This window comes from Triticum aestivum, chromosome 7B (genome assembly GCF_018294505.1).
Source record: "Triticum aestivum cultivar Chinese Spring chromosome 7B, IWGSC CS RefSeq v2.1, whole genome shotgun sequence".
Lineage (NCBI taxonomy): Eukaryota > Viridiplantae > Streptophyta > Magnoliopsida > Poales > Poaceae > Triticum > Triticum aestivum.
Window position 1 is genome coordinate 420,155,082 of NC_057813.1, and position 25,946 is coordinate 420,181,027.

General features: G+C 47.3%; 1 protein-coding gene across 3 annotated transcripts; it reads left to right on the plus strand.

Moving 5' to 3' along the window:
• Positions 1 to 7,173: 7,173 nt before the first annotated feature.
• On the plus strand, positions 7,174 to 21,932 carry LOC123162919 (importin subunit beta-1). 3 transcript variants are annotated; one of them, XM_044580693.1, is made up of 3 exons: positions 7,174 to 7,420; positions 19,101 to 21,497; positions 21,584 to 21,932. In XM_044580693.1, the coding sequence occupies exons 2-3, from the start codon at positions 19,117 to 19,119 to the stop codon at positions 21,690 to 21,692; spliced, it is 2,490 nt and encodes an 829-aa protein (XP_044436628.1). In that variant the 5' UTR covers positions 7,174 to 7,420; positions 19,101 to 19,116; the 3' UTR covers positions 21,693 to 21,932. The 3 variants fall into 3 exon arrangements, with proteins under 3 accessions (XP_044436628.1, XP_044436627.1, XP_044436629.1); XM_044580692.1 differs by having other exon boundaries at positions 7,196 to 7,420; positions 19,084 to 21,497; XM_044580694.1 differs by having other exon boundaries at positions 7,218 to 7,420; positions 19,106 to 21,497.
• The last annotated feature ends 4,014 nt before the right edge of the window (positions 21,933 to 25,946 follow it).

The following is a 25,946-nucleotide window of genomic DNA, read 5'->3' on the forward strand; positions in this document are numbered from 1 at the left end:
TGGGTGTAGACATACCTTTGCATTCTTGCATATTGAACTTCTTGAATAAGTCCTTGGTGTACTTCGTTTGAGAAACAAAGGTACCTTCCTTAGTTTGCTTGATTTGCAACCCAAGGAAGAATTTGAGTTCACTCATCATAGACATCTCAAACTTCTCCGACATTAGCTTCCCAAACTTTTCACTAAAATGAGGGTTAGTTGAACCAAATATGATATCATCAACATAAATTTGGCACACAAATAGTTCTCCATTAACCCTTTTAGTAAAAAGAGTAGAATCAATTTTCCCAATTTCAAAGCCTTTTTCAATAAGAAACTTGGTCAAGCATTTATACCAAGCTCTAGGAGCTTGTTTAAGACCATAAAGAGCTTTGTGAAGTTTGTAAACATGATTGGGTTTCTTAGGATTGACAAAGCCGGGAGGTTGCTTAACATAAACTTCCTCCTCTATTTCACCATTTAGAAAAGCACTTTTAATGTCCATTTGGTACAAGGTGATATCATGATGATTAGCATAGGCAAGTAAGATGCGAATGGACTCAAGTCTAGCAACGGGGGCGTAAGTCTCACCATAGTCCATACCTTCGACTTGTGTGTAGCCTTGGGCGACGAGACGTGCTTTGTTGCGAACTACTTGTCCATCTTCATCTTGCTTGTTGCGAAACACCCATTTGGTACCGATGACGTTGTGGTTGTTGTCGGGCTTCTCAACCAATGTCCAAACTTGATTCCTCTCAAAGTTATGTAGCTCTTCATGCATAGCATTTATCCAATCCGGATCTTCCAATGCTTCTTCAACCTTCATAGGTTCAATGCTAGAGATGAAAGAATAGTTTTCACAAAAGTTAGCTAAACGAGTTTTAGAGCGAGTGATTCTCCCGGTTTGAATGTCATTGTAGATTTGCTCGACGGGATGATCTTTAGCAATTCTTGCTCGAACTCGTGAAAGCTTTTGCTTGGGTCTTCGTTGAACATCTTCTTCATCTTGTTCTTCTTCTTCTTGGCCTTCTTCATTGTTGGCGTTGTCGTTCTCTTGTCGTGGTGGAGAAGGAGGTTGTTGACGTTCATCTTGATGCACTTCCTCGTTTTCTTCATCTTGGTGTGTCCCACTTGTGGATGCTTCCGTATCAACTCTTGGTTCACCTTGTCGTGAAGTAGAAGCTTCCACTTGGACGGACGAGGTACTCTCCTTCACCTCCGTTGGACGAACCTTGCCAATAGACAAGTCTTGAATTGCTTCCGAAGGATCTTTGTCACCTACATCAATTGGCAATTGCTCTACTTGCGAGCCGTTAGATTCATCAAACTTCACATCTACCGTCTCTTCAACCTTTCGGGTGAAATTGTTGTAGACACGGTAAGTGTGAGAGTTTGAGCCATAACCTAGTAGGAAACCTTCATGAGATTTAGGAGCAAATTTAGAGCGACGATGCTTATCAAGAATGTAGCACTTTGAGCCGAATACTCGAAAGTATCCAACTTGGGGTTTGTTACCGGTGAGGAGCTCGTATGCCGTCTTGCCGAGTAGCTTGTGAAGATACAAGCGATTTGTTGCATGACAAGCTGTCTCAACCGCTTCTGCCCAAAAGTGCTTCGGCGTCTTGTACTCATCAAGCATCGTTCTCGCCATTTCGATGAGCGTCCGGTTCTTCCTCTCAACAACTCCGTTTTGTTGAGGTGTGTACGTAGCCGAGAACTCATGTGAAATCCCTTCTTCGTCAAGAAAGGTGTCCACATTTGCGTTCTTGAACTCCGTTCCGTTGTCGCTGCGAACCTTCTTGATCTTCACTTCAAATTGATTTTGGGCCTTCCTTGCGAAGTTTTTGAAGATCTTTTGGACCTGCGATTTATCATCGAGAAAGAACACCCACGTAAATCTTGAAAAATCATCAACTATAACTAGACCAAAAGAATTTCCACCGAGACTCTTGTAAGAGTTGGGACCAAAGAGATCCATGTGAAGTAGCTCGAGTGGCCTCCTTGTAGTCATGATGTTCTTCACGGGATGCCTTCCTCCAACCTGTTTACCTGCCTGACAAGCACTGCAAAGTCTATCCTTATCAAATATGACATCATTAACTCCAAGGATATGATTTCCTTTAATAAGCTTGTCAAGGTTTCGCATACCAACATGACCTAGTCGTCTATGCCATAGCCAACCTTTTGAGGATTTAGCAATGAAGCAAGTTTTAGGTTGAGCCTTTTTAGTGAAATCAACAATGTATAGATCACCTCTACGCACACCGGTAAAGACCATTTTATGATTATCTCGACGAAACACTTGGCAATCTACTTCAGTAAATAGAACATTGAAACCGAAATCAGCAAGTCTAGATACTGAAAGTAAGTTGTAACCAAGAGATTCAACGAGCATGACATTTTGTATGGAGCTATCATGTGATATGGCCACCTTACCAAGGCCAACCACCTTACCCTTTGAGTTGTCACCGAAAGTAACATACTTTCGAGGACTATCGTTGTCAGCAAGCTCACGAAACATGTCTTTATCTCCGGTCATGTGATCGGTACATCCACTATCAAGAACCCATTCCTTTCCTCCTGACATATATCCCCGAAGATTTGCCATAAGACCAAAGTGTCTCATTGCATCATCAAGATCGAAGTCACTATCATCATCCTCATCATAGTATCCATGTTCAACATCGTCATGTGGTGGATCAAGTCCTAGAGAGGGTGATTCATTAGAATGAGTTTGACAATGATCTTGCTTATGAATTTTTATAGCTTCAGAAATAATATCACTAATAATACCAACATTTCCTTTGGCACGCATAAGGTTTGTAAGCTCAAATAGATGATCACCAAACATAGGATCACTAGTATTCACCTTACTCAAGGCAATAAACTTATGGAGAATTTCATCAAGATTTTTCAAGGAATAATCGGGAAATCGTTCCTCAAGAAATTTCCATATGGTGTAGGCACACTTAAAAGTAGGCAAGCATCCAATCAAATTTCTAGGCAATCCTCTAATGATAAGTTCGGCAGTTCTAAGATTCCTAATCATGTCAATAGACTCATCATGGGTAGGATGCATAGGATCAACATAAGGTGCACAAGGGCTAGCAATGTACTTGTTAAAATGATATTGATTGAAAATAACAAGCATCTCATTTTTCCACTCATGAAAATACTCTCCATCAAGAATAGGCACTCTATGTCTAAGACTCCCCAAAGTAGACTCATCCATCTTCCTCCAATGGTGATTAAACCAAAGCAATGGAGACCAATGCTCTGATACCACTTGTAGGACCTTGAGAAGAGGTGTCTAGAGGGGGGTGATTAGACACTAAGTACCAAAGTTGCAGTTTTTAAGGTTCTTTAAGTTTAAGTGGAGTTTAGGCACAATTTCAACATTCACAATACATATCAAGCAAGCATGCAAAGAGTATATGAGCAGCGGAAAGTAAAGCATGCAACTTGCAAGAAAGTAAAGGGAAGGGTTTGGAGGATTCAAACGCAATTGGAGACACGGATGTTTTTGGCGTGGTTCCGATAGGTGGTGCTATCGTACATCCACGTTGATGGAGACTTCAACCCACGAAGGGTAACGGTTGCGCGAGTCCACGGAGGGCTCCACCCACGAAGGGTCCACGAAGAAGCAACCTTGTCTATCCCACCATGGCCGTCGCCCACGAAGGACTTGCCTCACTAGCGGTAGATCTTCACGAAGTAGGCGATCTCCTTGCCCTTACAAACTCCTTGGTTCAACTCCACAATCTTGTCGGAGGCTCCCAAGTGACACCTAGCCAATCTAGGAGACACCACTCTCCAAGAAGTAACAAATGGTGCGTTGATGATGAACTCCTTGCTCTTGTGCTTCAAATGATAGTCTCCCCAACACTCAACTCTCTCTCATAGGTTTTGGATCTGGTGGAAAGAAGATTTGAGTGGAAAGCAACTTGGGGAAGGCTAGAGATCAAGATTCATATGGTAGGAATGGAATATCTTGGTCTCAACACATGAGTAGGTAGTTCTCTCTCAGAAATGGTAAGTTGGAAGTGTAGGTTCGTTCTGATGGCTCTCTCCACGAATGAAGAGGAGGTGGAGGGGTATATATAGCCTCCACACAAAATCTAACCATTACACACAATTTACCAAACTCGGTGGGACCGAATCGTTAAACTCGGTCAGACCGATTTAGCAAATAATGTGACCGTTAGGGTTTTCGGTGGGACCGAAATGCAACTCGGTGAGACCGATTTGGTTAGGGTTAGGGCATGACGTAATCTCGGTAAGACCGATTACACAAACTCGGTGAGACTGATTTTGGTAATAAGCTTTCCAGAGAGTTGGTCAGGCAAACTCGGTGGGACCGATTACTCAAACTCGGTGGGACCGATTTTGGTAATAAGTTATCTAGAGAGTTTGGATTGTAATCTTGGTAGTACCGATTGCTCAATCTCGGTGAGACCGATTTTGATAATGGACATACACAGAGAGATTACAATCCCATCTCGGTGAGACCGAGATCCCTATCGGTAAGAACAATTTGCTTAGGGTTTGTGGCAGTGGCTATGACTTTTGGAATCGGTGGCGCCGGATAGGAAGAATCGGTGTGACCGATTTTGGCTTTGGGTTTAGGTCATTTGTGGAAATGGGAAAGTAGCCGAGGGTTTTGGAGCATATCACAAAGCACATGAAGCAAGAGGCTCATTAAGCAACACCTCATCCCTCCTTGATAGTATTGGCTTTTCCTATAGACTCAATGTGATCTTGGACCACTAAAATGTAAAATGAAGAGTCTTGAGCTTGAAGCTTGAGCCAATCCTTTATACTTAGCATCTTGAAGGAGTTCCCAAATCCTTTAGTCCATGCCACTCCATTGTTGGACTCATCTGAAATATACTAGATAAAAGTGTTAGTCCAACAAGAGATATGTTGACATTAATTACCAAAACCACCTAGGGAGCACTTGTGCTTTCAAAAGCAAATGCCACAGGCAACACCCGATCGTTAGCGTCATGTGCCATTGCTATCATGAGTGTGCCCTTGTATTTAGCTGTCAAGAATGTCGCATCTATAGACAGAACCGGTCGACAATGCTCAAAAGCTGCAATGCATGGGCCAAACGTCCAAAAGGCACGACGGAACACTCCTTCAATATCTTGGACATAGTGGTACATTTCTGGGTTTTTATAAGACATCGCTCCCAGCAACCTGGGTAGCATGTTGTAAGCCTCTTCCCATCCACCGTACAACATTCTGAGAGCGACTTGCTTGGCTTTCCATGTCTTCCCATACTTGACCTTATATCCGAACTTATCTTCAATCCAACTCATCAACAACTTCACTTTAATGGTTGGATCCTCAGCTATATTTTTCTGGTATTTATAACCAATGAATTTCGAGGTTAGTTGACGGTGTGTCTTCCGTGCTTCTATGGCCGGCGGTGTGCATTGGTGAGTGGCTTTGCAACTAGTTATCTTCCACCAACCATCTTTCGTGAGTCTTCCATTGACTTTCCATTTGCATCTTTCTACCTCACATTTCATGGTGTATCGCTTGTTGCAGTCCGAGTGAACAACTATGAAAGGCCTGTGGTGTTTGACAACATACTCACACAACCACATCCTGAATTGTAGCATGTGCTCGAACATCAAACCTTTCCTCACGTACGACATCGAAATCGCGTCGGGTGTACTACTTGGGAACTGTCTAGCCTCAATTGTCTTGCTCATGCCACCGTCAACTATAGCCTTATCTGCAAGGCTAACATCACAAAACAAGGGAACTTTGTGATCCCTACCGGTGAATTTTGTGTACCACTCTGCTTCTTTCTCAGTCAAGCCATCCTCGTCTAACTCATTCACCGGGCCTTCATCATCCGAGTCATCCACACAAGCACGCTGATAGATAATGTCAGGATCCATGTCCTGATGCCTTACTTCGGTCTCTACGTCACCAACAATGTTGTGATGGCTCTCACACTCTTCGTCGGAGTCATCACCATTATCTTTCATCGGTGCACTACCTCCGAACTCATATTGAGGATACTCATTGGCTTCAGCTTCAACTTTATGCTCAACAATAGGCGGCACACTACTAACCGGGCTCACATCATCTACTAAGGTTTGGTTCAAGTCAAGATGAAAGAGAGGAGCCTTCACCACTTTACTTGCAAATACTTCGAGTGACTTGACTGCCGAGGATGCAACAACCTCCTTATATGCAACCCAATGCAAATTGGACTTGACAGGCATTGTCTTCATTCGACACTTGTGTGCCGACCCAACATCATATCTTCCTACTAATTCAACTTGGTCACTTGCATCCACCCACTTTAATCTTATCCGTGTTTCTTCCACAACCTCTTCATAACTAGGAGTCTCAAGAAATATCAATACTTCCTCATACTTGTCAACAATATCCACATTCATGAATGCCTCTTTGTCAACATAATGAATATTCACAATCTTGTCCATCTAAAAAAGGGGAACCACATTGATAAGTATAAAAATGTACAATGCTAAATATACCACATTGCTAACAAAACCACTAACCCTAACCCTAAATCTTAACATTAGGCATAACCTTAACCCTAAATCTTAACATTAGTCATAAACCAAACAATAAGGTATGCTCAACAACATCACAATGCAACACCATTGGAACAACAATACTAAAAACATCACATTATAGATCCATGTTCAAAACTAGGGTTAGGAACAACAAGAACAAATCAATCCAAATGGGCAAATCCAACCAATAAAAAATTGTGAGATGAAGGAGGTTACCTCAACAAACGAAAATGACACCGGATCCACAGACCAACCCAATCGATTTGCAAGGATTTGAGAGGGGCTAAGTGAGGGACACAAAGGGGGAAAAGGGCAAGAACTCGGGATAGGCCAATGGGGGAGAAGAGATTCAGTTGTGAGTGGTGGGTGCAAGCCCCACGGCCACCTAAAATATCTGCACCGGAAACGCCATTAGTGCTGGCGTTTCTAGAAACGCTAGCTGGCTCGTCGTTTCAATCCCGCCACGTCAAGCAACGCCAACTCGGCCTGATAGTGGGCTAGGGAAGAAACGCTAGCTTGGTCGGCGTTTCCATGTTTATCCGAAACGCCGCGGGACCTGGCATTGCTAAAAGGGTCAAATTGTGAAATGCTTTCACGTCGGGTTCAGTTTGCGACTAAAAACTCTGACAAGATCAGGTCAGAACAGTGATTTCGGCCGCTGTTTGGTGTAGTGGCTAACACCTAACGGCAGTTCCGCGTTGTGTTGCGTTCTTCAACCGGCATCGAAGGACCTGCCGCCGCTAATTTTGTTCCCCTCGGGCCACCGAACCCTAGCCAGTAGCCACCCTCTCCGCCGCCACCGCGGCCTCCTTCACGCCGTCCCAACCGGAGCAACCCAGCTCCGCCTATTCTCACTAGTTGATTGACTCGTTTTGCTGGTAAGGTTTGCGTTTCTCTTTCATTGAATCTCCCTGTCTCTAGTTTGGAATTTGTTCCCATCCCCTCCCTATTGCTGTATTGCATCCACTCCAGTCGAATGTCCCCTGCATATCTCGCTGTCGAAGCGGGGAGCGGATCCAACCATCCGGCACATCACAGGGATGTCCGCGGCCATGTGATGCCGAAACCGATCGTTCTGTTGTTGTCTAACCCTAACTCTTACGAAGAAGATCACAGATCGAGGAGGAATTCGGGAGAGACAGAGCTATATTGTGCCGTCGTACTGACAGCGTTTTTTCTGTTATTTTCTCTGAAAGTATGACTATTACAGAGGCTAACAACTGAGCTAACTAACTCCCGATCGTCTGCCCACGATCCACTTGTGCCGCGCCATCCCACGACCGCGTTTCGTGCGCCTAACTGTTTTGGAGAAAAAGATCAAAGCAAAACAGAAAATGGCGATTCTGTGCGTGCGGCACAACTCTGAACCTGACTACATGCAACACCTGGCAGACCAGGCATGCATCTGTTATTCTAACAACAAGCAAACTAACTGACGGTGAGCTTAGCTAGAGCCTACATTTCACCCCCTTAAGCTCAACGTCCTGAACCAACCTTGATCATCCCAAACTTCTGCCGCATCTCAACGAAATTGTTGCGTCCCAATGCCTTCGTCAGAGTGTCAGCCAATTGCTCATGTGTATGAATATGATCCACCTCCACCTGACCTGTTTCAACACAATCTCGAATATAGTGACATTTGATGTCGATGTGCTTGCTACGGTCATGGTGGACTGGATTCTTGCTGAGAGCAATAGCAGTTTGGTTGTCGAAGAAAAGCTTGAACTTGGCCGGCGGCTTCCCGAGCATTTCACTGATCAGACGGGTCAGCCACATGCCTTGGCAGGTTGCCGCCGCCGCTGCAACGTACTCGGCCTCGCAAGAAGAGAGTGCCACGATCTTCTGCTTCTGCGAGCACCATGTAACGAGATTGTTACCGAGGAAAAAGACATTGTCGGAGGTGCTCTTCCGATCCTCTGTGTCGCCGGCGTGGTCACTGTCGCTATAGCCGACCAGCTCCACCTCGCCACGACCAGCCACATAGCGATAGCCATAGTCCAGTGTGCCTTGTACATATCTGAGAATTTGCTTCACAGCCGCCCAGTGATGCGTGCTTGGTTGCTCCATGAATCTACTCACAATCCCGACGGCATGAGCGATGTCAGGTCTGGTGTTGAGGAGGTAGCGAAGGCTCCCGATCACGCTGCGATACAGAGTGGGATCAAAGAGCTCGCCGCCATCCTCCTTCCTTAGTTTTAGCCATCATTCCATCGGGGTGTTGCAGCTGTTGCAGCTTTCCATGCCCGCGGCTTCGAGAATCTTTGCCGCATAGCTCCGCTGGTGAAGAGTGATCTCCCCTGCTCTCTGTGACACCTCAATCCCAAGATAATAGCTGAGCTGCCCCAGATCACTCATCTTGAAGAGTGTCTTCATTTGTTCCTTGAACTCACTGATCAAGTCTTGATCTGTCCCGATGATGACAAGATCATCCACGTATACCCCAACCAGCAGAAAAGTGGAGTCATCACCTTGCCTGTACACTGCGTGTTCCAGTGGACTGCGCTCAAAACCCGAAGAAATGAGGGAATCATGCAGTTTAGCATACCATGCTCTAGGTGCTTGGCACAGACCGTAGAGCGCTTTCTTCAATTTCAGCACTTGATGTTCATGTCCTGCAGCAACAAAACTAGGTGGTTGGACCACATATACCTCCTCGCTGAGATCGCCGTTCAGAAATGCAGATTTGACATCCATATGATGCACTTCCCAGCGGCAGTGCGTGGCGAACGCGAGTAGAACGCAAACTGTTTCTAGTCTGGCCATGGGCGCGAACGCCTCGTCATAGTCCACCCCTTGCTGCTGTACATACCCCTTGGGGACCAAGCGAGCCTTGTACTTTGTGATGCTGCCATCCAGATCTCTTTTCACCTTGTATACCCATTTCAATCCGATGGGCTTGTGTCTTGCTGGCAAGTCAGTGAGATTCCAGGTCTTGTTCTTGACGATACACGGGATCTCTTCGTCCATTGCTGCTTTCCAGGACGCGTTGCCGAGCGCCTCATCAACATCACACGACTCTTCGGCACTGAGTAAACAGCGGTTCAAATCCACGCGCTCCGCGTCTTCCTCGGTGGCCTCAAGAACACATGAAAGACGCCGGTATCTGATCGGTTCGGAGTCCATGTCACGCCCGTCATCGTGCGTCGGCGGCGTGGCCCACTTTATCCTTGGCATTCCCGGGGGCGTGCCGGTACTTGCCGTGGTTGTCTGCAACACTGGAGTTCCCGGCTTCGCCACCTCTGCCTGCGGTGTCCCAAGTGTTGGTGACGAGGGCGCCCCCTGGCGGGTGAGGTGCAGTGCATGGCACCTGTGTCCAGTTCCTCCACTCCCGACTCTGTGGTGTATACTACAGAGAACGTTACCGGTGTGGCCGGCTTTGTGGGCGCGCTCGCAGCGCCCTAGCTCCAAGGACGTCCTTCCTTGAAGTGAACATCACGAGTCACCTGCACCTTGCTTTCAGGATCATAGACACGGTAGCACTTAGCCCCTTCTTCATACCCAACAAAAACCATTGGTTTGGACCGGTCGGAGAGCTTGGTGATGCCTGGCCCAAGCAGCTTGACGTGTGCAGTGCACCTGAAGGTACGCAAATGCTGAACCGTCGGCTTTTGGCCATGCCACGCTTCATACGGCGTGACACCCTCAAGGATGCGAGTGGGAGCTTTGTTCAGGAGGTATACTGCAATTTTTACAGCCTCTCCCCAGAAATATGCAGGTACAACCATGCGTTTCATCAGGCATCTTGCCATCTCTACTACTGACTGATTTCGCCTCTCTACCACGCCGTTCTGTTGAGGAGAGCAGGGCGCCGTGGTGTAGTGCTTCACCCCTTGCTCACTGCAGTATTCTTTGAACTCAGTTGAATTGAACTCCCCCCTCGGTTAGATCTGAAGGCACGAAGTTTGCAGCTGCCCTTAGCTTCTGCCATGGCCTTGATTTTCCTGAAATAGCTATATGCCTCGTCCTTAGACTTGAGTAGCTCAATCCACATGAAACGACTGTAATCATCAACAACCAGAATGAAGTACTTGTTCCCTCTTAGTGTTGGTGGCGTAATCGGACCACAAAAGTCCGCGTGTACTAGCTCTAGGCCATGCTCCGCGTGGTATGTGCTTGCCTGCGGGAACGGGGCTTGATGTTGCTTTCCAAGTGCACAACCATGCTCAATGCGAGCGATCTCTGGCATCCCTCTGGCCATTCCCTTTGCAGACATGGCGTGAAGTGCTCTGAAGTGTAAGTGGCCCATTCTCGCGTGCCACTTCCAAGTCTCATCATCAACCTTTGTCAGCAAGCACGCCGGGGTGTCGATGGTCAGCACACCGGTGTACAGCCGGTTGCTAGTGCGCCGGACGCGAGCCAGCGTGCGCCGAGATGGATCGTGGATGGTCATCACACCATTCTGAATATCAACTTGGCACCCCCCTTCATCGAGCTATCCAAGTGAAATTATGTTGCTTCTCAGGCTCGGGATGTAGTAAACCTCTGACAGGCACGTTGCTCGCCCCCTTGTGTCCTGAAGACCACTGAACCTTTTCCACGAATTGCCATGTGCGACCCATTGCCAAACTTGACTGTCCCGTGCACGGTTTCGTCCATGGTGGAGAAGAAACGCCGCTCGCCAGTCATATGACTACTGGCGCCGGTGTCGAAGTACCACATCCCGTCCGGCAAAAGCATAGGTATCAACTTCTCTTCATTGAGGAACATTGCTTGCGGCGTCACCGCCTCAGTTGCTGCAGCAGTAGTGACCATGGCCTGAGGTGCCGCAGTGGTGGTGACCACGGCCATGAGGAGCCGTTGATCATGCTCATCCCCAACACGCACAAGGTTTGCCTGCTCCTGTTTGCCCTGCTGATCCTGCTTTTCAAGGTACGACCAACACTCTTTCTTCCAATGGCCAAGCTTCCCACAGAAGTGACATTTTCCTTTCTTCTTTCCGCCCGACCCACCGGATCCGCCCGTGCCGCTGTTGCCGGATGTGGGTTTGCCTTCGTTGTGCGGCTTTGGCTTTCCCGGTGACTTGTTCTTGCCGCCGCCGTGCGACGAGTTGTCGCCATCGAACTAACGTTCACGGGCAGCCCACTCCTCTGCGATGTACATGAGTTGGCCGGTGGACTGCTTGGTGTCGTCGAGATCGTAATGATCCTCGCATGCAGACAGCCGGCGTCACCACCACTCCATGAGACGGCCTGCAGTTTCACCTGCATGACCAACGACCACTCCATGTAGTTAGTCCGCGTCAGCATCATGGACGCCGACGAGGCCTCCGTCTCTCGCACGACCCACTCCACGATGCGGAGCTCTCCACTGCCGCTGCCGTGCAGGCGCGCTAGCGGCGGCGATGCGGTCTTCCTGTCGTCCTTCTTCTTCTCAGCCTCGGAGTCAGACATGATCGCAGCGGATCGAACACCGCTCAATCACCCAGGCGCAGGATCGAACACCCACTCGCTCTGATACCAATTGTTGTTGTCTAATCCTAACTCTGACGAAGAAGGTCGCAGATCAAGGAGGCATTCGAGAGAGAGCTATATTGTGCCGTCGTACTGACAACGTTTTTTCTGTTATTTTCTCTGGAAGTATGACTATTACAGAGGATAACAACTGAGCTAACTAACTCCTGATCGTCTGCCCATGATCCGCTTGTGCCGCGCCATCCCGAGGCCGCGTTTCGTGCGCCTAATTGATCGGGAGAAAAAGATCAAAGCAAAATAGAAAACTGTGAGTCTGTACGTGCAACACAACTTTGAACCTGACTATGTGCAACACCTGACAAACCAGGCATGCATCTGTTATTCTAACAGCAAGCAAACTAACTGACGGTGAGCTTAGCTAGAGCCTACGCGTTCGTTGCCGCACCCCTCTCCCACTCGGTCAGCGCATTGCTCTGGGGCCGTGCGCTGGGCCGCCGCTCTCTCGGACGTTGATTAGTACTCCCTCCGTTTCTAAATATAAGTCTTTGTAGAGATTTCATTATAGACTACATACGGAGCAAAATGGGTGAATCTACACTCTAAAATGCATCTATATACATCCGTATGTGGTTCATAGTGAAATCTATACAAAGACTTATATTTAGGAACGAAGGGCGTACGTGTATTAGTGGGAGCTCAACGCCGTTGTTTCTTTCTTTATATCATATTTATATATCAGGGCCATTTCCCCTGAGGACGAAAACGAAAAATAATGGTGCCTTTATTAGATTTGGGCCATAAAGTGCTCACTCACGCAAAGCCTTAAGCTGGCAGGGGCAGGCAATTCTGCCGATTCATATAAACAATCATATTGATGTAACTTTGCTTAGACTACCCATAGTCGGGAGTAACTTAGACTAGTAACATGTTACTAGTCTATTTTACTACCTCTATAGTGAGGAGTAACATATGTGTGGTGTCGTGCATTTATTAGGTTGTAGATTCATCTTATCTTGGTGTGTATGATGTTACTCATAGTGTGAGTAACTAGATATGTTACTACCTTCGTCCTGGTTTATTGGTCCTCATTGTATTTTGTGCCAAATTTTGACCATAAATTTAACTAATAAAATGTTAATGCATGTCACAAAAAATTATATCATTGAAAACTAGGTTCAAATACGAATCCAACGATATAATTTTTGTTGACATGCATTAACATTTTATTAGTTAAAAATATTTGGTAAAATTTGGCACAAATTACAAAGGAGACCAGTAAACCAGGACAAAGTTAGTACTCAATTTGTTTCTCTCCTCATTAATTAGGTGCCACATCATCTTTTTTCTGAGGCGTCATCTATGTTAATCTCTATGTTACACCCACTATGGGTAGTCTTAGGCATATGTTTATTCACTCTGCACTAGTTTAAATTTATTTGCCATGTTTAGGATGCTGTTACTGTTCACCTGGTGTGTGTTGTTGCTTTTGTAATTGTTGGGTTATTTTCACATTGTCCATGCATGTGTAGCTGTTAGTGCACGGAAAACGGGGTCCCCCGGATAGAGCAAGACGGGTCATCCCCGTATCCCGGCGACTTGCGTCAGTAGGAGCAACAAGGAGGCGCTATGATTACGGTGCTCGGAGAGTCCCCAGGCACCAGAGTTCCAGGCGCTTTCGACACCATTATCCCTCCCTCGGGGACATGTGTTACGTGGTGGGTCCTCACTCGCCATTTGACAACAAGTGGTTGGTGGGGCGGGGTTGCCCCCTTTATTTGCCAGCTTACACGGCCACAGTGGCCCGTACCTAGAAGAGAGGGTGGTGCCGATGGCCTGAGCCTGGGTAAACATTGTCGCTGTCTTCGTAGTGAACTAGTGATTGGAGTGTTTTAACCGCTGGCCGAACAATCTAGGAGATTTCTTTGGTCTCCGATCTCAATGATTACACGTCGACACCTGGTGCTAGATAGGGGGCTAAGGCTCTGGTTTATCTTCATCAGCCATGCTCGCCCGCGAATCGCATGCACAATGACTAGTGTCGTTCGTTGCCGGCTTGCTTGGGCACCTCCGACGAAGAGCGCTGTTGTGACACGTCCGTTGTACCCTACACAGGTGAAGGGGCGCCTCTCAGTGGTCGTGACCCATTGGGTACGTGTCGCGTGTACCGACGTTGGCAAGACTCCAAGGAGGCTGCCTGGGCGGTTGCGCTACTGACAGTGCGTGTGCTTCGGCACCCTCATCACAGTGGAGTCTCCCTTGCGCCCAGGCTTTGGGAGATTGTTGAATGGGTGGACATCGCCCACCTTCCACTAAGGGCCAGGGGCGGCTTTTTCCCCTCAGGGCGCAGTCTCGCCTGCTCTAGCTTGGCTATGGCCTCGCCCCTCCCGCGTTCCCCAAGCCCCATGCTCACTAGGGTGGTAGAACGCCTCTTCGTCACGCCTTACCATCCGGTCTCCTAGAGTGGGCCACGCTGAGGACCTCTGAGGCGTCCTTGATTTCATGAAGAGTACGCCCAGAGGTGGTCATTGACAAATGGTATTATGCGCATCGGTTAGCCATGCATGACCCGGTGGATTGTCGTGAGGTCGAGTCGCTCAGCGACGGTCGACGTCAGGCGCGCTGCAGGAGGCGTCATGCCATGGCCAAGACGAGAGCCGCTTGCAACACGACTAAGGTTTCGCTCCTTCCCTAGGGCAACGGCGTTGTGGCATGAATACAACGGGGAGCGTCTGCACCTACCTTCCGACTCTAGCCCAAGGTGTTGGCGCGAGAGGCGAATGTTGTGTTCCTGGACATCGAAGCATCTCAATTGCTATCTTTAGAAGCGAAAACCATCGTTGGTGCTTTCCCCCATGATCTTCAACATCAAGGCCACCAAAATGCTGGTGGATGGGAGCGTGGGCCCTAGTGTCCTCTCTCCCATTGTCTTCAAGAAGATGCAGGTGCCCCTTGGCAGTCTGCGGTCTACGAATCCAGTCTTCGGCGTCACCTCGGGGATCTTCGTGCCGCTTGGACACGTGTCCTTGATGGTCACCTTTGGCATGCCAACTTTCAGACGGAGAGTGTTATCATCGATGTCGTCGATTTTGACCTCCCGTACAACGGCATCCTGGGGCGCCTTGCTCACCGCTCGTTACGCATACCTCGCCTTGAAGATCTTGGGGCTGGCGGACCCCATATCAATCTCGGACGACCTCAAAAGCTCTGTCTCTTGTGCAGAAAGGTTATACCACACGATCGCCGCTGCCGATGAGGGCGATGGGGATGCCCTCGCCTCCTACCCCGAGGAAGGCCATGCTCTTTGTCGATGATGCCGCCCCTGTTAAGGAGATACCGCTTTGTGATGACCCCAACAGGACTGTCAGATAGGTGGCCAACTGTCTACCAAATAGGAAAGTGCGACAACCCCAACAGGACCGCTAGATCGGTGTTCACCTCCCTACCAACTAGGAAGGTGTGCCAAGCGTCGGAGCATGAAGAATTCGGTCGAGCCGAGGTGAAACGCCTTTTGAAGGCCCGTTTCATCCGGGAGGTGATCCACCCTGATTGGCTCGCCAAATTGTGGACTCCACGGTTGGGTGTGATCTCTTGTCTTTCCTGGACGCGTATTAAGGGTACCATCAGATACACTTGGTTGAGGAGGATGAGAAGACCTTGTTCATCAGCTTGACGGGGATGCACTGCTAAACCTGCATGCCCTTTGGCCTGAAGAACCTAGGGTCCACATACCAGCGGGCTACCTATAGCCTTGGAGCGCAATGTTGAGGCTGCATCGATGACCTCGTCATGAAGACTATGGACCAGGACACGCTCCTTGAAGACCTCAAGAAGACCTTCGACAACCTTCGCCGTATGTGCATAAAGCTGAATGCCGAGAAGTGCGTCTTTGCGGCGCCGTCTTGCAAGCTCCTCGGTTTCCTTGTCTCCAGCAGGGCATCAAGGCCAACCTCGAGAAGATCGCCGCCATCAACCAGATGCGGCCCCTGGTGCGCATCAAGGATGTGCAACGCCTTGTGGGCTGCATGTCTGCATTGGGGACGTTCATCTCCAAGCTTGAGTGTGGTCTCCCCTTTTTCAAACTCCATGAAATCGGGCCCTTTCAAATGGACTCTGGAGGTCGAGCAGGCGTTCAAGGACCTGAAGCAGTATCTCATTTCCCTGCATGTTCTGGTGGCGCCGTGACCGAAGGAGCCCTTGCTGCTATACATCATGGCCACTCCCAAGTCGTGAATGCGGTGCTCGTGACATTAAGGAAGGAAGCGACGGAAAGCGGCCATGCGGCGTCATCCCCCTCGGGGCAAGATCGTAGAGCCCTAGCTCTCGCCCTCCCAATAGCACGCGAAAAGTCCCATCCTCGGTCCTACTCGCCTGGCCATGAAGGGGGCAGCTTACGGTTCCCCCGGGGACGAGGCCGACCCCGAGCTGCCAGGAGGGGACATCCCTGAGCGGATCCCTCCAGGCCCGGGGCGCCTCGTGCAGCGTTGTCTACTTCGTCAATGAGGTTCGACGCTATGCCAAGTCACACTACCCTCACATCCAAAACCTGCTTTATGTTATTTTGGTTGTGTCTAGGAAGCTGCGACATTACGTCTAGTCCAATGACATGTTGTCACCTCTTTCCCATTGGAGCGCATGCTTCACAACCGCAAGGGAATGGTTCGCATGGTGGAGTGGGTGGTGGAGCTTTTGCTAAGTTCGGACTCCACTTCCTCAACTCCCAATCAAAAGTTGTGCCGTTGCCGATTGTGTGGCAAAGTGGACCCCCGTACCCGAAGGAGAGCTTTTGTCCGTGTACATGGGGGCATCGATGCCCTGAATACTGGACAATGCACTTTGATGGTTCTCTCAATCTTCACGGTGCGGGGGTTGGGGTCGTATTCACGTCCTTGACGGGCTAGCAACTCAAGTATTCCACACTTTGATGGTCCCTGACGGAGAAGGTCCCCAACAACATGTCGGAGTACGAGGGACTGCTAGCTAGTCTCCGAGCAGTGGCGACCCTCGGGATACACAACCTCAGGTGACCAAGGACTACCGGTGCCCGAACCCATAGATGGCGGCATATGCGGCTCAGGTTAGGAAGATGGAGCAACACTTTGATGGGATGCAGCTAGAGCACGTGCCACACTCTGAAAACGCGCTGGCTGGCCTCCCTTCGCGACCTGTCTCCCTTGGGGACCTTTGAACAAAGGATCATCCGGTCGTACTCCATGTGCTACTAACGTCGAAATGACCCACTATGGAGGCTCAGCCTCGTCAAAAGCAAAGGAAGCAAACAAGGCAAATCTTCGTCGTCAGTTTTGCTTGTTGCCTGGAAGCAAACAAAGGATCACCCGCCGGGGAGGAGTCGTGCACGATGCGCGACATGAGGAGATACAGCTCGATGGCAACCCTTGACTTGGATCTCCATGGCCGAGGGGTTGCCGAGGATTGGAGGCATGCAGACATGCTCACAGGTGTCCTTGAGCTCCCGCCAGGCCTTGGACCAGGCGTCAGCAGTATCGTGGATCCGCACTGCCCTCGCGTACCACTGTTGCCGCAAGGCCTCCCTTCTCCAGGAATGCTATCCATCAGAGTTCGGGGCAGCTCGATTGAGTCCTTGTACGGCGTTGGGAGGAGAGAGGCGACGGACGCAGGGGTGAGAAGGCATAGGAGCCATGACGACATGACGGTGCCATGAGGTGGTGGAAGGAGAAGTGAGCGGCAGAGGAGGAAGGGATAGTCACGGACCGGAGAGCGCGGAGCCTCGCTTGTTATTGGTGGGAAGGCGAAGGTGATGGCCTCATGGTTAATGTCTGGGCTCGCCTCCCATTGCTCGCGCGATTGGGCGATGGGACGACACCTCATCGTTCCACTATGGGACCAAGGCAAAGTCTTGGTCGAGGTTGACGACTCGGTTTTTGCGCCCTCGGGCTGATGGCCTGACGCAACGATGACACGTTATAGGGTTTTGGTCCTCCGAACCATCGTGCCTTGGACAGATGGGAGGACCAAAACCCTTTAACCTCGCATGACCGGCCTGCCACGAGCCGGATGGGATGTTTGAAGATGGGCCTATTTGACTTAAGCTATGGCCAAGGACGGCAAGCCCCTGCCCACTCCATTCTGTTGACAGCGGAAGCCCAGGGGTACAACGACACGATGACACCGGAGGCCTCTACCTATCAGTACCCACTTTGTGCCGTCATGATGGCCCCCCGCATGGGCAACGTGCAAAGGGCGCCATCCCATCCCAACCGGTCGCACAGGTCGGAGGGGGGTTTCTTCTCAATGGACCATATAAGAAGGAAAGATGAGAGTCCATCCGGAGGTCTGGATGGAGGTCGATTATAGAACACTTAGAGCCCGCCGCGCCCGTTGTAAGGAGAGCTCTCATATATAGCAAAAATACACAAAGCAGGAGTAGGGTGTTACACCTCGCTGGTGGTCCAAACTTGGGTAAACATCATCCCCGTCGCTGAAGTGATTGCAGTGTTCAACCACTGGCAGAAAAATCTAGGAGATATGTCTGGTCTCCGATGTCGACGATCACCCGTCGACAGTACCATCACTTCATACTCTGCTGTTCCATAATAGAGTGCGTATATATATTTTTCAATAGTCAAACCTTGTAAGTTTGACCCAATTTGTTGAGGGAAATATGAACGTTAAAAAGATCAAATAAATAATAATGTGTCATGATCGTATCTAATCATCTTTTTATATTGTAGACGCATATATTTTTCTCTGTAAACTTGGTCAAAGTTTGAGTTCTCAAAAAATCTATACACACTATTTTATGGAACCGAGGGTTAGTATTTATAGTTTGTTCAGTTCTACTGCATTATAAGTCTTGTAACTTTGGCTCAACTTGTTCTCCGAGCTAATTTATCCGTATAACCAGTTTAAAGAAGAATATGGCTTGCTGATGGGATAACCAATCTCAAATTTCAAGAAATAACCTAGTAGAGCCGCTTGTTGGTGCCATAATCTTGTGACTGTTTTGCTTCTTACAACCACAGTTTGACATACAGCTCGTTACATGGTTTTCAATGCCTAATGACTCGTAGGAGTAGCAACTGTTGTTTGATGGATACAATCTTCTGTTATGTAATTTCTTTTTCCTCAACATTGCTAATCCACAAAATCAGTCTCTTTTGTTTGGCAGGACAGTCAATACATCCATGGATATTACTTCTACTTTGTTTGCTGCTCAATCTATGGATCTTAACTCCCGGTCAGCTGCAGAAGCCAGTCTTAAGCTATTCCAGGAGCAAAATCTTTCCGCTTTTCTCCTGTCCTTGTCAGCAGAGCTCTCAAGTGATGCAAAGCCACAAGCGTCTAGGGTACTTGCTGGTATTATTCTTAAGAACACATTGGACTCGAAGGATTCTGAAAAGAAGGAATTACTGATTCAACAATGGGTGAACCTTGATACATCTGTCAAAATGAAGATCAAAAAGTCTTTGCTTACAACACTGGGATCTTTGGTGGCTGTTGCAAGGCACGTCACATCACAAGTCATTGCAAAGGTTGCATCCATCGAGGTACCCCGCGGGAAATGCCCTGATGACCTCATTGGCATTTTACTAGTCAACTTAAAGGAGCAGGCTGCATCTGCTCCACTGAAGCAAGCAACTCTAGAAGTGTTTGGGTATGTATTTCAGGACATTCATCCTGAGAACTTGGACCAGGATCAAGCAAGTGTTATTCTGACTGCTGTGGTCCAGGTAGCGAGTGAGGCACATCTAAGCTCTGAAGTACGTCTCACAGCAGTTAAAGTTCTATACAGTGCTCTTGATTTTGCTTATAGCAGCTTTGCAAAAGATAGATCGAGAAGTGACCTTATGAATTCAATTATCGGTACTGCTGTATCTGAAGATAAGAACATCAGAGCCGCATCATTTGAATGCCTTGTTGCAATAGCATCCAAATATTATATGCACTTGAAGCCTTATATCTCAGGCATATTGAAACTGACAGCTAGAGCTATGGAAGATGATAAATCAGTGGCACTTCAAGCTATCGAGTTCTGGTGTAATATTTGCACTTGTGAACAGGTTGAAGTCCAAGAAACTTATGCAGAATTTGATGATGCTAATTCTGTTGTGAACTATCATTTCATTGAATCGACATTCCGTGAACTTGTTCCAATGCTTCTAGGAACTCTGTTGAAGCAAGAGGAAGATAAAGAGCAAAAAGGTAGTGTAAGGAAAGTTTCCACGAGTGGTATGGTGTGCCTTGGCCTCATTGCTAGAATTCTTGGGGATGAAGTTCTTCCTCATATGGTGAAATTCATTGATGATAACATCGAGGGGCCCGAATGGTATTGCCGCAGGGCAGCTACTTTTGCACTAGTTTCTATTCTTGTAGGACCCTCTGTTGAGGAACTTGTTCCCATGGTACGGAAGAAGCTTGATTGCTTGCTCAATAGAATGGAAGACGCAGACAAGGAGGAAAAAGCCACCATTGCACGGACTATTGGGCAGATATTTGAGATTTTGCATTCTCCAGCCAGTGCAAATATAATCATAACTAATAAAAATTGTCATCGTATCATGAATGTGCTGCTAGAAAGTAGTAAAGGTTATCCAGAAGTGACTGAAGAAGTCTTTCGAGCCATATATTTTCTTGCGCAAGGATACCAAGATGAAGAGTTGTTGCCTGAGCTTGCACCTTATATCGAACGAGCTATCAATGCTCTCATTTCTGCTTTGGATTGTGCTGATAAGACAAATTTCAGTCTTCGCACGTCTGCTTATAGAGCACTGAATGAAATTGTGAGAGTCAGCAAGATACATGAAAATCCCGACATTATAGGAAAACTATTGTATGATATCATGGAAAGATTGAACGGAACATTTGATTTCCCAATACAATCAGCAGACGACGTTAGGAATCAAAACGATCTACAGGCTTCTCTGTGTGTTCTATTGCGGATCATCATCCATAAATTGAGTAACTTAGTTGACAACTCCATTATTCCTGTCGCTGCTGACAATTTGATGCTCCTGTTTTTCCGTGTGTTCAATCACCGCACTTGTGGTTCTACTGTACATGACAAGGCTATGCTAGCTACTGGTGCTCTTGCTTATGCCATTGGTCAAGATTTTGAGAAGCACATGCCTAAATTATTGCTGAACTATAGTGAATACCAACTCACCCCTGTCTCTCTTGGGGTACTAGGTAATATTTGTCATGTCTTGGAGCATCAAATGTTGACATCCTCTGTGAAAGTTATGGATGTTTTTAAAAAGGCTCTCTCAAACCCGATGCTTGATCGGTCTGTCAAACCGGCAATTTTTTCATGCTTTGGAGACCTTGCCCTTGCCATAGGCGAGCATTTTGACGGATACCTGCCGACTGTTATGGAAATGCTTAAAGAAGATGCCGACCTTGGTATTGATAAAGAGGATGTTGGTTACCGCAACCAGCTTAGATGGGCAATCTGCAGGGCATACAGTGGTATACTAAATGGTTTTAAGGGCCCAAAAGCTCGGCTGATAGAACCTTATTTAAGCTGTATGTTGTCTTTCTTTCGAAAGGTCTGCGATGACCCGATCAGGTGCACATAATTTTGTTGCCAATTTTATATTTATTATATGTGTGACTGTTCGAATTCCTTAACATCATGTGCATATCTACTTTCAGTGATAAGAGTGTGGAACGCGCGGCGGTTCCTGTCATCCATGACTTGCAGGCCACATTTGTGTCGCAGGCCCAGGAAATGCTAGATCAACTGGGCGGCTCTGATCTCTAGGTCTGATACTTTGTTTCCCAGAGGTGGCTGAGGTTTTCTTTTTGTGCATTTGCCACACATGAATGTAAGGGGTAAATGGATTTATAAATGTACCATATTTTGTCCTAGTTTTTTTTTGTCGGTTGGGTCACTATGCATCATTTGATGGGGTTGACCTTAGCATTGGATTGAACCTATCGAACAGCTGAACTTGTTAATGTATTCTACTTACCGGTATATATCCATGCTGCGCTGCTTGTCTGTTTTGTTTCTTCACTCTCAGCAGACTGGGTTCATATGTTTTCATGCTTCCTGATATGAAGGTAATCATGCCTCGGTATCAAATACTAGCATGAAAGCATATGAAGCTAATCAGGTAGCATGAAAGCATACGAAGCTAATTATGCACATCTCCTCTACTTTTATTTGTTGAAATTTTATTGGTTGAGATGACTTCTGAACACATCTATGCACATCTCCTCTTTACTTTTTGACATTGCTGTACATAATACGTCGTCGCTGGTGTTCTCACTATACAACCGAATATGGCGCTCGGGTACTGGACGATGGAACCATGCGACAAGGGTTCTCCTTGCCTCTCTGCCTCCACCTTCTTCGTGCTCTCTTCTTCCAAAAAACCTGATTCTGTTCTCTCTTCTTCCAAGGATGCATATAATCTGCAATTTTGCTGAAATCGCAATTGCACATGTTGTACTTGGTCTTTGGAGTATGGTAATCTTTTTTGTCTCATCTTGGATGGTTAGTTTTATCATTCTGTGATGATTCGCTCGTGCAGTCGCAGAAGCGTTGTCAGGCCTGACCACGTTCCCGCTGCACGACATGTGTTCGCCATACCGAAGGCTGCTGCGTACCACAAAGCCGGCATGACGCAGTAGATTGAAGAGAGCAAAGTGGCTAGCTGCCGACGTCATGCACACACATTCTCACCGAATAGATGACATGTTGAGGCACGCGGCACGCTACACTAGCGTAATTTTTATTTTTCTACCGTGCAACCAAGATCATGTGCTCAAGAAAGATCATTAGATTGGGTTTTACCACTAGACATGCAGTCACACCAACAAAAGTAGAGTTGACGAAGCGCGTCTACATCTCGCGGATCCCTACGGTTCCTCATGGTTGTCCCGAACGTTTCGTTCTAACACTATAGATGCGATGCCTCTAAGGTATCCATAGGTACAGGGAGGAGGGCGGCGGACTGCTAGGTCCGGTCGCTCAACATATGGAGGTGGGGAGTGACGCGATGTTGAAACGCGTGCTCCACTCCCGTTTATATGAACCTCCCTAATGGGCTTCAACACTAGATGCCCATTAGTGCTCTAATCCTTGTCTAACTCAGAGCCTAATCCGAATCAGGCTTCAACCCCTCAAGTGTGCGACTGTAGGACCTTGAAGTATGTCTAGAGGGGGGGGGGGGGGGTGATTAGACTACTTGACCAATTAAAAACTTAACCTTTTCCCAATTTTAGAGTTTGACAGATTTTAGCTATCTTAGGACAAGTCAAGCAATCATCACACAATTCAAGCAAGCATGCAAAGAGTATATAGGCAGCGGAATTTAAAGCATGCAACCTGCAAGAAAGTAAAGGGAAGGATTTGGAGGATTCAAACGCAATTGGAGACACGGATGTTTTTGGCGTGGTTCCGATAGGTGGTGCTATCGTACATCCACGTTGATGGAGACTTCAATCCACGAAGGGTAACGGTTGCGCGAGTCCACGGAGGGCTCCACCCACGAAGGGTCCACGAAGAAGCAACCTTGTCTATCCCACCATGACCGTTGCCCACGAAGGACTTGCCTCACTAGCGGTAGATCTTCACGAAGTAGGCGATCTCCTTGCCCTTACAAACTCCTTGGTTCAACTCCACAATCTTGTCGGAGGCTCCCAAGTGACACCTAGACAATCTAGGAGACACCACTCTCCAAGAAGTAACAAATGGTGCGTTGATGATGAACTCCTTGCTCTTGTGCTTCAAATGATAGTCTCCCCAACACTCAACTCTCTCCCATAGGTTTTGGATCTGGTGGAAAGAAGATTTGAGTGGAAAGCAACTTGGGGAAGGCTAGAGATCAAGATTCATATGGTAGGAATGGAATATCTTGGCCTCAACACATGAGTAGGTGGTTCTCTCTCAGAAATGGTAAGTTGGAAGTGTAGGTTTGTTCTGATGGCTCTCTCCACGAATGAAGAGGAGGTGGAGGGGTATATATAGCCTCCACACAAAATCTAACCGTTACACACAATTTACCAAACTCGGTGGGACCGATTCAACAGAGTCGGTCGGACCGATTTAGTAAACCTAGTGACTGTTAGGATTTTCGGTGGGACTGACATGCAACTCGGTAGGACCGATATGGTTAGGGTTAGGGCATAACCTAATCTCGGTAAGACCGATTACTCAAACTCGGTGAGACCGATTTTGGTAATAAGCTTTCCAGAGAGTTGGTCAGGTAAACTCGTTGGGACCGATTTGCTCTTTTCGGTAAGACCGAAATGTTACAAAAGGGAAACAGAGAGTTTACATTGCAATCTCGGTGGGACCGATCGCTCACTTCGGTTAGACCAAAACGTTACGAAGGGAAACAGAGAGATTACAATCCCATCTTGGTGAGACCGAGATCCCTATCGGTAGGACCGATTTGCCTAGGGTTTGTGGCAGTGGCTATGACATTAGAACTCGGTGGCGCCGGATAGGAAGAATCGGTGTGACCGATTTTGGCTTTAGGTTTAGGTCATTTGTGGATGTGAGAAAGTAGTTGAGGGTTTTGGAGCATATCACTAAGCACATGAAGCAAGAGGCTCATTAAGCAACACCTCATCCCTCCTTGATAGTATTGGCTTTTCCTATAGACTCAATGTGATCTTGGATCACTAAAATGTAAAATGAAGAGTCTTGAGCTTTTGAGCTTGAGCCAATCCTTTGTCATTAGTATTTTGAGGGATCCACTTTCATCATCCATGCCATGCCATTCATTGAGCTTTCCTGAAATAATAGTCTTGGAATAGCATTAGCTCAATGAGCTATATGTTGTTATGAATTACCAAAACCACCTAGGGATAGTTGCACTTTCAATCTCTCCCTTTTTGGTTATTGATGACAACATATAGATCAAAGCTTCGACAAATGATAATAAGATTGAAAACATCGTCGCTTGAGAAGTATGTGATAAGCAAGAGCTCCCCCTAAATTTGTGCATAGTTTAAGATTTGCTTTGGACTGCAAATGCACAAGAAATTAGGCTCATGGGTTACTCTTCCATGTCACATACATCTTGGTGGAGCGCTCAAAATGATAAAGATTGAATACATGCACTCATCACCAAGCAAAGTGAATGATCACATATGGATAGGTAAGATAATATCATCAAACATTCATAAGTGTAGCTTATGATCAAACACATGATCATCAATGTCTCACAAAAACATCATAGTATCTCAAGCAATCAAAAGCAAACAAAGTTTAACCACCAAAGCAAGAGAGAACAAAAGCAACACACACACACACACACACACACACACACAGACACACACTCTCTCTTCTCTCTCGAAGCCTATGATCTATACATTTTTCTCCCCCTTTGGCAACAAGTTACCAAAAAGTTCATAGAAAATGCATAGTGCTAGATCGACTCTCAGGCTTGATCTTCAGGTGGTGGTGTTCGGATAACTCCAAGAACGAAGGCTTCAGTTGAAGTAGATGGAGCTGAAGGAGTTGGTGCTGGAGCTGGTTGCACTGGAGCTGTAGGAGCTGTAGCTGGTGCAGATGATGTGGCTCTGGTGTCTGGCACAGGCACTGCAACTGACCTCTGAGCTCTAGGCACTCTGGCAAATACATTAGTGGTAGTCTTGCCCTTCCTCTCCTGCATGTCATCCTGTAGCTGCTCCACAACTGACTGAATCTTAGTTACTTTGACATCTAGATCATAGAATCTTTGTTCCATGATTCTTTCCAAGCTCTTCTGATTTTGAGTGAGGGTGGCCAATCCCTTCTCAATCCTCAGAGTTGATGCCATCAAGTAACCAAGCTGCTCTTGCTTGTTCTTCAGAAAGTACTCAGATGCCTCCTCTTGAGTTTGCATCTTGACAGCCTTCTCTTTCCTTGCCTTCTCCTTCTTCTCTTGAGTTTGTACTGATGATGGTTCATTCTCATTCATGACAACCTGATTGTCCTCAAAGTCTGGATAGAGAGGAAAATGTTCCTTATGCAATAGATATTTTCTTGTGCCCATCTTTGAGTTAATCAACTCCTGAA